Here is an 18,343-nt window from a genome sequence, read left to right as displayed (position 1 = left end):
TAAGTTCCTGCATGTGACAACATGAACATAGGGATAGCAGGTGAATACACAACCTTATATGACTTTTTTTATTTTTATGGAACTGCAAGGATGCACAGGCAGTTAGCTGTGTGCAAAGGAGGATTTGCATAATGAGCCCTGTGCATGATTCTTCATTTTAACTATATTGTTCAACCAACTGCAATAATAAACCCATGAATGTGGATGTCTGTAAAAAGACTATACATTTCTTCACTACGTACAAGTCCTCAGTAAAGCCTACTATGAATTTTGAGCATATGGACATCATTGAAGGTGGTCCCCACTCTGAACCCTGCTATACGAGCATTACAAGGGCAGCCATTCATCTTGCTATGTAATACATTTCCTTCACAGTAGACACTGCAGGGGAACTGTCTGGCTGGCAGTGACTTCCCCAGCAAAATTATCGGTTTGCTGGGGGATGTCTCATCAGACAACCCCACTGGGTTACAGAATGATCTCACTGAGACCAAGAAGTGGAGCAAACCTGACTAAAGCATACAGTACCTCCCAACTTTTGAAAAGCACAAAGAGGATTAATATGTGTGGCATGCGTAAATGTTTTCATAATAAGCCACGCCTCTAACTCCGCCTAAAACATAACTATACACACCCAGTCCCCTTAACACCCCCACATAGTAATTATTCCCCCTTTATGCCACTACACAGTAGTTATGCCCACTTTGTGCCCGTCACAGTAGTAACACCCATATTGTGCCCCTTACAGTAGTTATGCCCACTTTGTGCCCCTTACAGTAGTTGTGCCCACATTGTGCCCCTTAACAGTAGTAATACCCGCCAGTATTAATGCCCACATTATACCCTAGTAGCAACGTCCACATTGTGCCCCCTCACAGTAGTTATGCCTGCATGTGTGCCCTTCACAGTAGTTATGCTCACATGTGCCCCTCACAGTAGTTATGCCCACATGTACCCCCTCACAGTAGTTACGCCCAGATGTGCCCCTTCACAATAGTTATGCCCAGATGTGCACCCTTCACAATAGTTATGCCTAGATGTGCCCCCTTCACAATAGTTATGCCCAGATGTGCCCCCTTCACAATAGTTATGCCCACAGGAAGTAAAAAAAAAAAAACTGTAAATAGTCACCTAGCACTCTGTGCTACCCAGCAAGCAGCAGGCAGGATACTATCACACATTGCGCTGCTGGGCTGTTAAGGAGGAGCAGAGGCTGATTCCTGGGCCAGCATTGCTGAATGGTTAAGTGGGGAGCCATTACAGCCAGACAGCTGGGACCACAGGACAGCCACCGAAATTGGGACTGTCCCGCCGGATATGGGATGGTTGGCAGGTATGCTAAAGTCCCCCATGTATGTAAGACAAAAGACTGCAGGGCCAGTTGACTATTCTAGGTGTATGGGGAACTCCTGACTTTTCCTGGACAGATGCTGTTTGCAGAGGTCTGTGGCAGTCCATCCTTGTCTTCTCTACATTGACAAAACATGCACTCCCAGCAGACGTGAGTATTAGTGTTGATTGAGCATGCTCAAGTTTGGCTCGAGCATCTTGATGCTCAGCACATGGCGGTACTCGGTCGAGTACCGCATGTGCTCGAGCACAATGCTCGAGTCTCCTCCCCGCACGTTTCTTGCCTGTTACATAGCCAATAAACGTGCAGGGAGGTACTGGCATGCACTGTAATGCTGTTGCCATGTTGGCTACTGTGCTGGTCGGAAAGCGTCATCGGGTGCTATGAAGCACCCGATGACACGTGTTTGGCTCGGTGTTAGTCAGGGAGAGCTGAGCATAGGAAGGGACAGACAGTGTAGGGAGTGTTATTGGAAGATTTCTATTACAAAACCTTTTCAGAGACACAAAAGTCATTTTAAGGACTATTGTGTGTGACAGCAGCAATATATATTTTTAGCGCATCCTGCGCTGCAAACAGTTATTATCCGCGCCACATCTCCTGTGTAAAGTGTGCGCATCCCTAAAATATCTGTGATATCCAGTGTACTTTTTCCGTAGACGGTGTCCGCTGCGGACAGTTAAATTATCCACGCCACATCTGCTGCGTAAAGTGTGCGCATCCCTAAAATATCAGTGGCATCCAGTGTACCTTTTCCATAGATTTTGTCCGCTGCAGACATTGAGATTAGCTGTGCCACATCTCCTGTGTAAAGTGTGCGCATCCAAAAAATATCTGTGACATCCAGTGTACTTTTTCAATAGACGGTGTCCAATGCGGACAGTTAAATTATCCACGCCACATCTGCTGCGTAAAGTCTGCGCATCCCTAAAATATCAGTGACATCCAGTGTACTTTTTCTGTAGATTTTGTCCGCTGCGGACATTGAGATTAGCTGTGCCACATCTCCTGTGTAAAGTGTGTGCATCCCTAAAATATCAGTGACATCCAGTGTACTTTTTCCGTAGACGGTGTCCACTGCAGACAGTTAAATTTTCCACGCCACATCTCCTGTGTAAAGTGTGCGCATCCAAAAAATATCTGCGACATCCAGTGTAGTTTTTCAATAGACAGTGTCCGCTACGGACAGTGAGATTAGCTGCTCGACATCTCTAGTGTAAAGTGTGAGCATCCAAAAAATATCAGTGACATCCAGTGTACTTTTTCACTAGACTGTGTCCGCATCTGACAGTGACATTACCAGTGCCACATCTCCAGTATAACGTGTGCGCCTAAATTTTTTATCTATGACATACAGTGTACTTTTTACATAGACACTTTGGACAGTGACATAACCGGTGGTACCTCTCCTGTATAACGTTTCCTCATCGCAAATACCTGTGACATTCCCTGATATTTTTTTTTTGCCGCTGGTGACAGCATTTACATTATCTGCGGGATATATCCTGTGTGACGTTTCCACATCCCAAATACCTTTTTACATTTTTTTTGCGCATTCACTTTCAAATCCTAGGCTACTGTACGTGTGACATACTTTAAAGCAGGGGTGCACAACCTGCGGCCCGCGGGCCGCATGCGGCCCCCAGAACCATGGTTTGCGGCCCCCGCCCTGCTGGGCCGAAACACAGCTGATCCTACAATCAGCTATGTTTCTGCCCAGAGCGCCGCACAGCAGATGGATCACAGGTTTTGCTCCTGCACTGTAGCAGGAGCAGAAAGGGTCCCCGGCTATTAGCGAGAGTGGGGAAGCCACTTCTGCCTTCTCCTCTATGAGCACTCTGCAGTGTGGACCCAGCGATCATATGATCGCTGGGTTTCTCAGGAACAGAGGAGCTCTGCCCTGGTACAAAGCCTCCTCAGCAGGGTGGTTTCTCTGTAACTGGGGCTCCTTTGGATGCTCCAGTTACAGTGGTAATAGTACAAAAAAAAAAGTCTCCCAAAGGTCTTTCAGTGACCTCTTGGGGACAAATTATGTGGTAAAAATATATTACATTTTCTTTTTTTAAACTAAATAAATTAAATAAAAAGAAAAAGTGCTTAATAAAAGAGTGTTCAGTGTCCCACCACAGTCTTTTTATGAAAAAGTGCAACATTTTAAAAAAGTGACAGTGTGGCCCAAAGTCTTTTTATGACCTCTTGGGGGATATATTATGTAGCAGAAATAATATAAAGTAAAAAAAAAAAGATACATAAAAGAAAAAACACCCACACCAATCAAAACCGTCACCATTACCGCCCCATTAATGTGAAACTTTTCATATTATATAGCAAAATGGCCTACACAATAGAGAACTAATTATAATAATTTATTTTGGTGTCAGTTTGCATATTTAAAGAATAAGGAGCTATAGTTTGAAAAAAATATACATTTTAAAAATGTTTTGTACAGTTTCCCCCAAATAAAAATTGTTGTAAAAATTATTTTTTAGTCCAACAAATAAGATAGTTACAACTATTTGAACCACCACGCGCACTAAATCACAAAAAAGTGTTTGGTCCTTAAGGCCTTTTCGGGCCTGGTCATTCAAGCGTTAACCAATAGGCGCCTTCCCCACTAGCAAGTTAATGTGCTACTGCAGGGCGCCTATAACTGGATTGGCAGGAGATGGTAGTAACCAGTGAGCTCCGTCCTCTGCAGTGAAGGAAAACGCTGATTTATAAATAGGAGGCAGGATGGAAGGAAATGTCGCCACTTTTCTGGTAAAAAAATATTTTTAACAAGTTTCTGCAGCATTGCCTCTGAAATCAAAAATTCATAATTACCTGCTCTACTCCGCTCTGGTCCTCTGCGCTGCCTCCATCTTCCCTTCCTGCTCTGTTTACACCCGTCAGTGCATGGCCATGGTTACTTGCACGGCTCCAGTCAATGACTGGCTTCAGCAGTGACACGCTGCTTGTGGCCACATCACCGCCTAAGCCAGTCATTGGCTGGAGTGGTGTATGACCATGTCCATGCACTGCCAGTTGTAAACAGCGGAGGCAATTCGAACAACCAGAGAGGCGGGGAGCAGGTAAGTATAACTCTTCGGTTTCAGGGGTTATGCTGCAGCAGATATTTGGGACAATTACTGGGAACAAGTGTTCATAGGAGCGCTCATATCTCATATCTGGCCGGTATAATCTTGCAGCTGATTAGTCGATAAACAAAGAATTGCTCATTTGTCGGCTGATTTGCATATTTTAGCAGGACGAAAGATGTCCGATTATCTGCAGCACGACTGTGGCAGTGATCACTACTCCCCAGTCACTTTGCACTGGCTTGTGTAATAGACAGATAAGCGCCGATCAACATTTTATTATTTGCGGCCCCTTGAAATAGAGCGATGTGACAATGCGGCCCCCAGACCAAAAAAGGTTGTGCACCCCTGCTTTAAAGCATATATCACATTTAAAATGAAGAAGGCGAGCAGTAAGTATAGGAAGTGGCCGTGATTCTGAGGTCATGGCCCTGGGCACGTTGAAACTGTGCCTGCTGCCAGAGCACTAGTGATGAGCGGGAGGTGCCATATTCGATTTCCCAAATATTCTTGGAATATTCGTCTTATATTCGTTGAAATCGAATATTCGTCATTATTCTATTTATCGCGAATAATATGCGATTTAATTATTTGCGTATTGAGATTTTCTTTTAACTGTATAAGGCAACTTTTCTATTGGTTGGCTATGGCTATGTGTCACGGAAGGTGTACAGGAAACTAGAAGACACAAAATTAATATCCGACTCACTGGATCCAAAACTAAGGAACAAAAGGGAGAGTCCTGCATCAGACCTGGCTCTCTCCCTGACTGCTCAGCCTGTGCGAAAATCCCAATGGTAGATGATCGCATATCCTCGTACCTCGACTGTATAACACCTGAACACCCTATAATAGTGAGGGGACACGGCCACCGGCTCCCTACACTTGATACGGATGGAGTCAGGGTCACCTGGGATCCAGCAAACAGAAAAACACAAATGAATGAACAAAACTTATCTGTAGAAGACTCAGAAGTAGGATCAGCATGCACACACTCCAGGAAGGAATATAAACCGCAAAGTGAAGCAGTCTGGGAAGGGATTTAAAGGGATGCAATCAGTGCAACTACATGACAGCTCAGAGAGGCTAACGAGATGAGAAAATGAAAACGAAACAAAAGGAAGCTCAAGGAGGAGGTTCTGAAAGGCATCTGTTAGAGCTTCTCAGATGTCTGGTGGTGACTCTATGGCTAATATGTGTATTTTACGAATATTTGCTATATTGCTATAACTTAGTTTTTAACTTAGAATATTACGAATATTAAAAAAACAAAGTTTATATAGCGAATATTCGTAAAATACACATATAAACTGTAATTTAGCTAATATAGTGCTAGAATCTTTTTTTTTATAGTCTAATTTTTTTTGCCTCTTCTGAACTTCAGTTTTGGAAACAATTTACACTATAAAAAATTAAATACTATAGCACTATGTTAGCTAAATTACAGTCTATATGTGTATTTTGCAAATATTCACTATATTGCTATATATTCTTGTTTTAGAATATGCAGAATATTCTAAAAAACTAAGTTATAGCAATATAGCAAATATATTCGTTATTTAGAATATTCATCTTTTTTTTTCAATGTGTACTGCTATTCCACTTTGGCATACTATTCCCTGACAAGCGCCTGTGGGTTAGAATATAACATCGGATCTGAGTTTTTACGATCTCAGGGAAAAATTCTGATCCGATGGTATTTTCTAACCCACAGGCGTTCCCATGGTGACGGGGACGCTTGTCGGAGAGTATGAGAACAACTGTACAGATAGGAAAAAATAATGTGAATATTCTAAATAATTAATATATTCACTATATTGCTATATGTTCGTTTTTAGAATATTCTTCATTTTTTTTCCATATGAAAACATGATTCCTTCCTGCTTAGGTTGCTTGTGGGCCAATGACTCATTGACCCACAAGAAAGAAGCAAGGAAGAATCATGTTTTCAGATGTTAAAAAAGGACGAATATTCGAAATAGCGAATATATAGCACTATATTTGAAATATTCGCGAATTAGCGAAGTTGCGATATTTGCGATTAATATTCGCTATTCGAATATTAGAGCTCAACACTACAGAGCACAAGAAAAACATTCATCCACAATACCTAGCTTCATGTCCCAGTTTGCAGGGCGGTGCAGGACACCACTCTTGAAGTCAGACCAGTGCGACCAGGTGATCGGTTGGATTGCAGCATATAATGCTTCCAGCCGGTTAAGCAGCACCCTGTCTTCCACCAAGTCCAGTCTTGATACTCCTTCCTCCCACCATGGAGAGTATGGGCAACCAAATGATCCCACACTCGGATATTCCGAGGACCTCTTTTCCTCACCTTTCCTTGATTTGGCCCTCTCGCCAAGCACACTTGAAGAGGGACAGATCTTGTGCCTCATTCCGAAACTCTTGAGCCTCCACAGTCACAAGAAGATGATGGTGGGGAAAGGCAATTACTGTTTAATGAGGTGGATGATGATGAGACAGAGTTGCCAATAACTCAACAGCAATTACTGTCTCAACAGGTTGAGAAAAAGGATGAGACACAGTTATCTGTCACTGAGGTTGTGGTTAGGTCAACAAGTCAGGAGGATGAGCAGAGTGAGGAAGTGAAAGAGGAGGTGGTGGTCGATGAAGTCACTGACCCAACCTGGGAAGGTGGAATGCCGAGCGAGGACAGCAGTACAGAGGGGGAGGGATCTGCAGCACCGCAACAGGCTGGAAGAGGCAGTGGAGTGGCAAAAGGGAGAAGGCGAGCCACACCAAACAGGCCCGCAACTGTTCCACGGATAAAGAATTGTAATTTGCAACCTGTGCCATACAAAAATGAGCAGGGGTGTAAACACTAGCAACCTCACCACCAACAGCATGATCCGCCACATGGCATCAAAGCACTGTAATAGGTGAGCCGATCCCTTGGGTCCACAATCTGCGGGTCACACCACTGCCTCCTCTTCCCCTGTGTTACATGCTGGCCAATCCCCTATCCAAGAAGCAGGCCCAGATGCCTCCTGCCCTGCACCTGGACCTTCGCAAGCACCATCAGCGACCACATCCACCTCAGTGTCCCAGCCAGCGTACAAATGTCCTTACCCCAGGCATTTGAACGCAAGTGCAAATACCCAGCCACCCACCCACAGGCCATAGCACTAAATGAGCAGCTTTCCAAATTACTGGCCCTAGAAATGTTGCTATTTAGGCTTTTGGACAATGAGGTCTTCCATAGCCTGATGTCGGTGGCCATCCCGCGTTACAAACTATTTTTCAAGGTGTGCAGTGCCAGCCTTACACCAACATGTGTCCCGTAACATCACACGTGCCCTGGCCAACGCAGTTACTGGGAAGGTCCACTTAACCACGGACACATGGACAAGTGCATTCGGCTACATTTCCCTGACGGCACACTGGGTGAATGTTGTGGAGGCCGGGAGCGAGTCGTAACCTGGGATGGCAGGGTGCTACCGACGCCAAGGATTGCGGGCCCTACGTTAGTGGCTCCAAACCCCACTTCTCTTCATCCGCCTCCTCCTCCACTTCCACCTCCGAATTATCCGCGTGCAGCACCAGTTAGTCATCATTCGATAGCTGGAAGCAGTGTAGCACTGCAGTGGGGAAGTGGCAACAGGCCGTGCTGAAGCTGATATGCTTAGGGGAAAAACAGCACACCGCCGGAGAGCTGTGGCAGAGGATGAGACTCAACCTAGAACCAGGCATGGTTGTGTTTTGATAATTGCCGTAACTTGGTGGCAGCTTTGGAGCTCGGCAAGCTCAGACGCATCCCATGCCTAGTCCATGTCTTAAACTTAGTGGTTCAGCGGTTTCTCAAAACCTACCCCAATTTGCCTGAGCTACTGGTGAAGGTGTGCCACGTATGTGCACATTTCCGCAAGTCATCGACAGCTTCAGCCGGTCTGTCAATGCTGCAGCAGTGCTTGAAATTGCCAGCTCACCGGCTGTTGTGCGACATGAGCACACGCTGGAAGTCCACGTTTCACATGTTGGCCAGGCTTTGTAAGCAGCAGAGGGCAGTAGTGGAATACCAGCTGCAACATGGTTGTCACCTTTCCAGTCAGCTTCCGCTATTCACAGACAAGGAGTGGGCAGGGATGTCTGACCTCTGTGAGGTTTTAAGAAACTTTGAGGAATCAACACAGATGGTGAGCGGCAATAACGCTATTATCAGCGTAACCATCCCACTTCTGTGTCTACTGAAACGCTCGCTGCTCACAATTAAGGATAACACTTTGCATGTGGAAGAGGTGGAAATGGGGGAAGACATTGCACAGGGTGATAGCCAGACCACCCTCAGTTCGTCTTCTCAGCGCAAATTGGACGATGAGGAGCAGGAGACAGTTGCGTCCGCTACAGAGGATAGTACCCATGGAAGTTTAATTCCATCTGTTCAGCATGGGTGGGCAGAAGAGGGTGACGAAATTGAGAGTGATCCTTTTGATGACGACAGCGAAGTCTTGCCTATTGGTACTCTGGCACACATGGCTGCCTTTCCCGCGACCCACGCCTTATAAGTTTTACAGGGTCAGCTCACCAGCAGGCCCTTGCATATAATGTTTTGCAGGGTCAGCTCACCAGCAGGCCCTCGCGTATAATTTTTTAGAGGGTCAGCTCACCAGCAGGCCCTCACCTAAAATGTTTTACAGGGTCAGCTCACCAGCAAGCCCTTGCATATAATTTTTTAGAGGGTCAGCTCACCAGCAGGCCCTTGCATATAATTTTTTACAGGGTCAGCTCACCAGCATGCCTTCACCTACAATGTTCTACAGAGTCAGCTCACCTGAAGGCCTTAGCATATCATTGTTTTAGAGGGTTAGCTCATCAGCAGGCCCTCGCATATAATGTTTTACAGGGTCAGCTCACCAGCAGGCCCTCACCTACAATGTTTTACAGGGTCAGCTCACCAGCAGGCCCCCGCATATAATTTTTTAGAGGGTCAGCTCACTAGCAGGCACCCTCATATAATGTTTTACAGGGTCAGCTCACCAGCAGGCCCTTACCTGCAATGTTTTACAGGGTCAGCTCACCAGCAGGCCCTTGCATATAATTTTTTAGAGGGTCAACTCACAAGCAGGCCCTCGCATATAATGTTTTACAGGGTCAGCTCACCAGCAGGCCCTCGAATATAATTTTTTACAGGGTCAGCTCACCAGCAGGCCTTCGCCTACAATCTTTTACAGGGTCAGCTCACCTGAAGGCCCTCACATATAATTTTTTAGAGGGTCAGCTCACCAGCAGGCCCTCGCATATATTGTTTTACAGGGTCAGCTCACCAGCAGGCCTTCACCTTCAATCTTTTACAGGGTCAGCTCACCTGAAGGCCCTTGCATATAAGGTTTAGAGGGTCAGCTCACCTGCAGGCCTCACCTACAACTTTTTAGATGGTGAGCTCACCAGCAGGCCCTCACATATAATTTTTTAGAGGGTCATCTCACCAGCAGGCTCTTACCTACAATCTTTTACAGGGTCCGCTCACCAGCAGGCCCTTGCATATATTGTTTTACAGGGTCCGCTCACCAGCAGGCCCTCACCTATAATGTTTTACAGGGTCAGCTCACCAGCAGGCTTTTGCAAATATTTTTTTAGAGGGTCAGCTCACCAGCAGGCCCTCGCATATAATTTTTTAGAGGGTCAGCTGACCAGTAGGCCCGCACCTAAAATCTTTTACAGGGTCAGCTCACCTGCAGGCCCGCACCTAAAATCTTTTAGAGGGTCAGCTCACCAGCAGGCTTTCACCTTCAATATTTAACAGGGTCAGCTCACCTGAAGGCCCTCGCATATAAGGTTTAGAGGGTCAGCTCACCTGCAGGCCTAACCTACAACTTTTTAGTGGGTGAGCTCACAGCAGGCCCTCGCATATATTTTTTTAGAGGGTCAGCTCACCAGCAGGCTCTTACCTACAATGTTTTATAGGGTCCTACCTAAAATCGTTTACAGTGTCAGCTCACCAGCAGGCCCTCGCATATTATTTTTTGCAGGTTCAACTCACCAGCAGGCCCTCACCTACAATGTTTTACAGGGTCAGCTCACTAGCAGGCCCTCACATAAATTTTTTAAGAGGGTCAGCTCACCAGTAGGCCCGCACCTAAAATCTTTTACAGGGTCAGCTCACCTAATAGGTGCCTTGCTTGAATGTGGTATCCATTTCTCAGGCTTTCTCTCTGGAATCAAACTATGATTCCTCGTTACCTGTGGTCACCATGGTTTGTGCTGAAAATAACATCAAAAGTTCATAGGGCAGACATCCGAATGGATCGTCGCCGTCACAGGGACGTGCGATCGGCCCCAGGTTATCTAGAGTCACCAAAGCGGCAGCAGATGGTCCGATCAGCAGGCCCTTGCTCCAAATATTTTGAGGGTCACCAGCAGGCCATCAATCATAATTTTTTAAGGCTATGTATGCCATCCTTTATGTTTAACAAAGGGTGTTTTGGAGTGCCGGTTCCTTGTCATTTTTGACAGCCCTTTCACTTGCATAGGCTTTATGAGTGTAGGAGTCCCACTACCTGAACAATTGTACCATGAGGCCTTCCTTTATGTGATATACAGGATATATTTATGTGATATACAGGTTGTATCGGAGTGCCACTTCCTTGTAATTTCTGGCAGCACTTGCATTTTATATACAAGTAAATATACAGGAAAGAATGTTTCCTAACAATTTTTCCTCTAAAATCGATTTTATCTTCGGTTTGGTGCGTATTATTGTCAGTCTGTAAAAGTGGCGTACTACTCAGAGAACATCGTTCCCAGCAGCGACCTGGGAGTCCAAGATGCATCCTGACATCCTCCCCATGCTGTTCCCGAACCATTTCGCTGGTGTTTCCATCAATTTCTGACCTTTTCCTATGAACCAGGCACCCTCCCCTATTCAGAGCAGGGGGTGCCTAGTTTAATGCCCGGGTTCTCCCATTGTTACCGAGCACCTGAGCATCCCGATGTGTTCGGCCAGAGCACCCAAGCACTTTGATGCTCGATCAACACTAGTGAGTATGCACTTGTAAAGGAAAATTGAGAGGAAAAGCTGTCAACCAAGCGGGGTATTTGGCCAACAGTTGCTGCACATCTATGGGCACCTTAATTCTAACTATTTACCATTTAGTGATAGTGGAGAGAAGACAAGCAATGCAGGGAAGGAGAACATTATAAAGCATGGCAGTCACTTGGCTGTACTACATAGTGGCAGACATGTCTCCAGACACTAATACATGTAATTTTGGAGGAAAATCATTCTGTAAAAGGGCAGAGTATATAATGGGGATGTCATGCTGAGTTCAGACTCTGTGTTCGACTCCTGGGGGGGTGTTTCATGTCCATCAGAGAATACTGTTGATTATGTCTGATTTTTAACTGCATTTGGAGGATGCAATGACTAATGCAAATCAATGAGCTTCTACACGGAGATACAAAGCTGACAGCTAAGCCGCCTGTTTGTGTTCTGAATGCTGCTTATTTCATGTAGGAGCCATGAAGCTTTCTGGAGAATTAAGAGAATACTTTTGTTGTACTGAGCAGACATTGTACCATTCTGAATCACTATATGGAAAAGACCATAACTGCTACAAAACCTTTTGGGTGTGACCACACGGCCCAGTCATGGGGTGTTTGTGTGCAGCCGTGCTGCAGTCTAGTACCAGACCGTCAATTAGGCCAGAGCTGCCCCTTATGTAACTAATGAAGACCGCACTATATAGCCGGTCACGTGGTATTAAAGGTACTGTGCAGCCATTTACAATGCAGACCAGCTATACAGTGCAGTCATCACTAAATAAGAGGCAGTTGCAGCCTAATTGGCCACATAGTACTTGATTTCAGCGTGGCCTCACCCCAAGCGCTTCAGGACCTCGCCATGTGATCGTATCCTGATAAAGTCTAAGCGCTAAAGACTGTGCCTACATGCACTGAGTGTATACTGTATGTATTGCAATTCAGTAATCAAATAAAGCAGTGTTGTATCCCAGCTTAGACTTGTGAGGCTATGTGCAACGTCCCCCTGAGAGACACAGTGGCCCTATGTCGTGTCACAGTGAACTCTCTCAGGCCTTTGCTCCATGGGGATCGGTGAAGTGGAATTAGAGTACTGAAGAATGAGGCCAGAGCTGAACGTAACCAAGTCTTGTTTACTAAGTGCAACGTAGTACTTGTAATATGTACAGTAACAGCAGGCTTTAAGTGCAATTCTGGCACCAGCAAGGATATGGGAGCATGTTGGTTGGTGGTAATTCAGCACTTAGATGATACTTGACTTGTGGTTGTTTGGTGATGGGTTGCTTTGCTGTATTATCTAACCTTACAGCAGTGTCTGTAGATGCAGAAGTAGTAGGTCACTCTGCTGTCTGGACTCTCGAGGCTTTACTTGAGGGAAAATTAAAGTATTGGCGTCTGTAACAGGAGCAGGAGCTCTGCAGGTTGCATCCTCTCCTCTCTGAGGCTTCTCAGGAACTCCACCTCATGGCAGGAAGCAGGACCAGAACACTCCCACCAAAAGGGTAGGAACAGGGTGGTTACCCCTGTTCCTGCCAACCTTCCTTGCTGGGAACTATGGCCAGAAGCAAACAGTAAAATGCATTACATAACAATATAAACAATTTGTAGTACCCCCAGGCCTGGGATACTACATATGCATACTTAGGTCATCAAGTGTAAGTCCAATTGAGTTTGCGTCATGACATTTAAAAACTTCTCCCTATTATAAGTCACTCTATATTAGGCTCTGTTCTCATTTCCTTCTGAGGTGCCACTCCAGATTTCATTATATTTAACCTGAAGAATATATGGTTTGTGCAAAATGACCCGTGGGTACCAAACATTCAAGCTGCCTCCACTCAAGAAGTATTTGAGGGTATTACATGGCACACAACAGGCATGATGCCATTGATACATTGACTCTTCTAAATGCAATTAGGATTCCCCTAGCTGCTTTCACACAAACAGACTGTGATATTTGGTGTAAAATACCCCTTACTATGAAGGGTTACGGGCAATATCTTAATTTTCCAAAACATAAGCTGTAAATCTATTACTGCAAAAACAAATCAGACAAGACAGAGAGTCTGTGTTCAAATGAAAAAGATGTAGCTATAAAATATTCAGAAATGGAAAACACAGGGAGGGATCGGCTGGGGACTACGTGCAATGCCTCCTTCCTGCAGCTGCTCTCACATACATTAGAAGATTGGAACAAGCGCCAATAAAGAGCACTTTCTGGCTGGATGTAAGGCAGGCATAATAAATTCTATTTAAATCCACACACACATATGCATTAGTCAGTACGCTCTGTGCAAACGGCACTTGTCATACAAATTACAGCAAATCATTTCATTTACATACTTCAATTACTCAATCCAGACTTACTGAAAACTATAGGTAACAGGCTGAAGCGGCTTTATCACTTATAGTGGTGACCTGGGGCGCCTTTTATTGTAAACAAGACATTGAGAGGGGGATACATGTGATAACATATATACATACTCATTTATACACACGTCTTGTCTGTTGTAATAATAGAGGGTGTTTATCGGCACATTTGGGGTTGGAGAAAAGCATATGTGCTACATAAAATGACTACTACTTGTTACATTGTGTTGTACTAATCTTCTCTCTTGTTTCTCTGTCTTCTCCTCCCTTGTCCACCTCCTCTACCTTGTGGTCTTCCCTCTCAGCTGACCTTCCTCCCCTCTCCATGGGGTGTTTGCCGATTTTCCGACTTGGGTTCGGATTTTTTCCCAGTATACAGTATCTCAGCATGCAGGATTGACTGTGAGACCAGATACATTGTCGAGAACTGCAACTGCAAAATGGTACACATGCCAGGTGAGGTGGCCACTTACAGATGTCTGAATCCGGTAGAAAACCTTGCTAGGCTTCACCATAGTAACCGATAAGTCAGGGGATGTGTGTTTCTTTAGATTTTTGTATATTACATTCCATAGACAATTTGATAACATGTTGGTAATAAAAGGTGTCTCTGCGTTTTCAGGTGATGCCCCCTTCTGCACGCCAGAGCAGTACAAGGAATGTGCCGAACCGGCCCTGAGTGAGTCATGCACCTCACAGCAGAACACAAAGACTAATCCGTACTCGAAAAATACAATGCCCACTGCACATTTATACACACAGAACTCTGGCTAGCTGTATTTTAATGGGGGGAATAGGTAGTATCTTTGGATGAATAAATGATGATAATACAGTTTCTTCTACACCGGATTCATTGGGACACATTTATCAAACAAGAGTCATGTGCACCATCTTAGATTTGAAAACGGATGCATCAAAGAGGCATGGCTAAACAGTTTGCAAAGGTCTTGCCAAATTTATTATGGACTAACACTAAATACTGGTGTGCATGTTTGACATGGCATAAGGAGCCCAGAAGTTGTGCCATATGTACTATTTCAGTGTGCACGGCAGGAAATTGTTTCCGAGTGTGGTTTTTACGACATAATTGATAAATCTGGCACTATGTTACTAACAATTAGGGATGCATACTGTGTATATAATATAATATTATATAAAAAATGAATGTAAAAGAATAAACCTAGGAATGTGTTTATGTGAAAGGGGTTTTCCCTACGGAAAGTCTTCTTGAATTTGTCAATGTATGAATCCAGAATCTGGGAACCCCATTGATGCCTCCTCAAAAAAAAAAAAAAATCCTAGTTCCCTGTAAAGTATTTCCTCTTGCAGGTTTTCATGACTTCTATGTTCATTTACTGTATGTGGACAGTGATGGCATACTGTATATGCAGACTTATGTCCCCATGAACAGGAAAACGGGACTAGGTCTTGGGATCAGTGATGGTCGCAGCTGATGGATCCATACTGATCTGAGGTTCATTACATTTACTGTACTAATAGATTTTCCATGGAAATCCCATTTAAATTGACACATTATTTTGAGCTAAGTGACTTCCACCTAACATTCATGTCTATCTATTCTCTGGCTCCTCAAAACATTGTGTTGGGTTCTATTGTTTGACTCAGGGCAGATAGAGACAATATAAGATTGTGTCAACTCTTGAACAGTCATTTGCCGGCTATTCATACGCTTTGACGATAACGTGTATTAGATGTGTATGGCTCACACACCTGAGCCATTAAGCATACCTCTTAAGTAATTGATGTCTTCTAGCTCACACAATACATATCTGATGAGATGTTGTGTAGAACAGTCATTACATCTCCAATTGCTGCTAATAACCTACCTATCACATACGAATTATGTCATGCCACCTTCCTATGTAAATCAGCCTGTATTTATTGAGGTAATTGTTTCGGTCTGAAATCAGTTTTTCCTCATTTAACCAGTGTAATTATTGGTACATCATTTCTATTCAGCTTCAGAGAACTTAATTATATCCGATCATTCAATAAAGGGAGAAACAAAGAGATTGACTTTCTGAACTCCTGATCGATAGATTACACTTTTTTTTTCTTTCTCTTCCCCGATGGAGAATAAATTTACAATCCCACAATTAGCTCATTTTACATATAAGAATCACCAATTTGATGACAGTTAATGAGCAGTGTACCATCTCCATTAATCTGTCATCCCCATCACAATGAAATCTTGCACTTATGGCCTTCTGCACACAGCCTGCTATGGGTTCCTACTCAAGCTCCATGTGTCTCAGAATCTAATAGGAAACCACAAAGGTTTATTTCTGTATGAGACTGTGCAGTAGTTGCATGTTCCACCACATGCCTTATTACCAAACTATTCTCCGCCAAAAAACTTTGCTTTTAGGAGACAAAACGACAAACAATCTGCTGTGTATGATCAAGATCCGATCCCATCATTGCCACTATATAGACAGCCTGTGCACAGTTCTAATTCACCTATGTGCATGAACCATTAGATTGCCAATGGAAGTTTGTTTCTATACAAGTGTGATGGACTAGGGGCTGATGTGTCAGGCAATTATTTGGAATGAACTATCATCAATGGAGAAAAAGACAGCATTTACATGCAGCAATAGCTTCTGCTGTATGGGGACAATCACTAAGGCCTCTTTCACACGAGCGTGACGGATTGGCTCCAGATGCGTTCAGGGTGAGTTCAGTGAAACTCACACCATTTTGCAAGCAAGTTCAGTCAGTTTTGTCTGTGATTGCGTTCATTTTTTTCTGCGCGAGTGCAATGCGCTTTGATGCGTTTTTCACGCGCGTGATAAAAACTGAAGGTTTACGAACAAGATCTATTAGCAACCATCAGTGAAAAACTCATTGCATCTGCACTTTAGCACTGCCATAGCCTTTTTACTGGCTAAGGCAGCGCTAAAGGCCGCCCATCAGTGCCGGTGGAGTCACCGGCTTACTGGCAGCCCCATGGAGAGCCTGGTACATCACCGGATCTCCCAAAAATGCCTTTGCCCTGCGCGATTAGCACAGGGCAAAGGAGAGCATTGGAGCATGAACTGCTCCGATGCTCACGTCAGGGGGGCTGCCTGGGTGAAAATTGAGGTATCTACGGGTTCATCTCTGAACCCAGACAACCCCTTTAACTTTTGAATTTAAAGTCCCAGACAACCTGAGAAAGGGGTAAAAAGGGAAATAGCGTAATAAAAACAAAAATGCGCAACCTGGGGATAAGTGGTCCTGCTAATGTCCAGCAGGGTAGTCCTGTATAATCCAGTGAAGGGCACTGTAGGCTCTGTAGTGGCCTGAGGAACTGCCACTAGGGGGTGCAGCTAGCAAGAGTCCTACTTATCCGGAGATGAGCGCTCTGGCACAGCTTCCAGCCGGTGTCGGGTCGATCTAGGGATCAAGTCCAGCCGCTCCCAGACCTTATCAAAAATGGAGGTCTTCTCTCCCATTAGTACTGGCACTTCCGTGGCTTTCTTGACAGCAGCAAGGATGTTCTTCTTTTCAGACGGATTCTCAGACCCGTGCTCAGGATCCTAAAAGGGACAATTTTTGCAGCTGGGGGGACGAACTCTTGACCAGCGTCTATTATACGGGCCAACTCGGACCTCCTCCGGGTATGTCGTCTCTGGGGCTTTGGCTGGCGAGCTTGGGGCGGCGGAGCAATCATGGACTGCCACGCAACATTTGTACTTGCAAATCCCATTGCGTAAAGGTATGGCGTTGGTTCCGAGGCTCTTCCTCTCTGGCGATCCGGCCACTCAGGAGTCAAGGGTTCGTCTATAACTTCCTCGTCGGCCTCCTCCTGCCTTCTACTAGAGGGCTGTCTTCCTTTTTGCTGCTGCGTTTAAGTTCTGTCCTATCCCTCAACGACGCTGGGGATAGATGTTGCACTTAGGGCCTGGGGAGGCTCCACTGGCTTCCATGGTGGCCCTTGGGTGTAATACGAGCCATACCTGGAGGCACACTGCTTCCACATTATTTCATAAGTCATACCGCTCTCCCACTAACAATAGGGCGACTTCCGAGGGCCACTGGGGCAATGGTGGACCACTGCCAGCCTTCGCAGTCGCTCCTGTAGCTCCTTCCTTCTTTCTTGAACTCTTTCCTCTGTCAGGCTGGGGAGTAGGATGGTCAGCCATATTTTCTATCATGTCGATGGCTTCTCCACAGTTGTGCACGTCCTCCCTCTCAATTGGGCTGGCGCAGACTCCTCCTTCCGGTCCGCCCCCCAGGTTCACTGCCATAGAGGGGGCATAATGCAATGTCTATAGTGCCGAAGCAGTAATTCTTTTCCCTCATTTTCAAAAGGGGTGGCACCTAATTTTCCCGATGAACAGGGCGTTCTGAACAGTGATGGTGCAGTACAATCAATAAAGAAACTTCAGGCGGCCATTTAGGTGAATAAGAAAGTCTATTCAATGACAGCAATCACTGTTACTAACACAAAAATCTTCAGTTTTCTCATTTTTGACTATGTGATATGTTAATAAAGGGCTTGTATAATGTCCTCATATACTTTATGATTCAAACAGGCTACTTT

General features: G+C 44.9%; 1 protein-coding gene across 2 annotated transcripts in view; it reads left to right on the top strand.

The window, feature by feature from the left end:
- Positions 1-18,343, top strand: part of ASIC2 (acid sensing ion channel subunit 2) — a 1,085,418-nt gene that overhangs the window by 1,053,409 nt on the left and 13,666 nt on the right. For both annotated transcript variants that reach the window (XM_044297922.1, XM_044297921.1), the window contains exons 4-5: positions 14,100-14,250; positions 14,417-14,473. In XM_044297922.1, the coding sequence (XP_044153857.1) occupies positions 14,100-14,250; positions 14,417-14,473 (208 nt within the window). The remainder of the gene's footprint in view (positions 1-14,099; positions 14,251-14,416; positions 14,474-18,343) is intronic.

The sequence above is a fragment of the Bufo gargarizans genome, chromosome 6 (assembly GCF_014858855.1).
Source record: "Bufo gargarizans isolate SCDJY-AF-19 chromosome 6, ASM1485885v1, whole genome shotgun sequence".
In the NCBI taxonomy this organism is placed as follows: Eukaryota; Metazoa; Chordata; class Amphibia; order Anura; family Bufonidae; genus Bufo; species Bufo gargarizans.
Note: the sequence above shows the minus strand (reverse complement) of the source record. Positions and strands in the feature narration are given on the sequence as shown.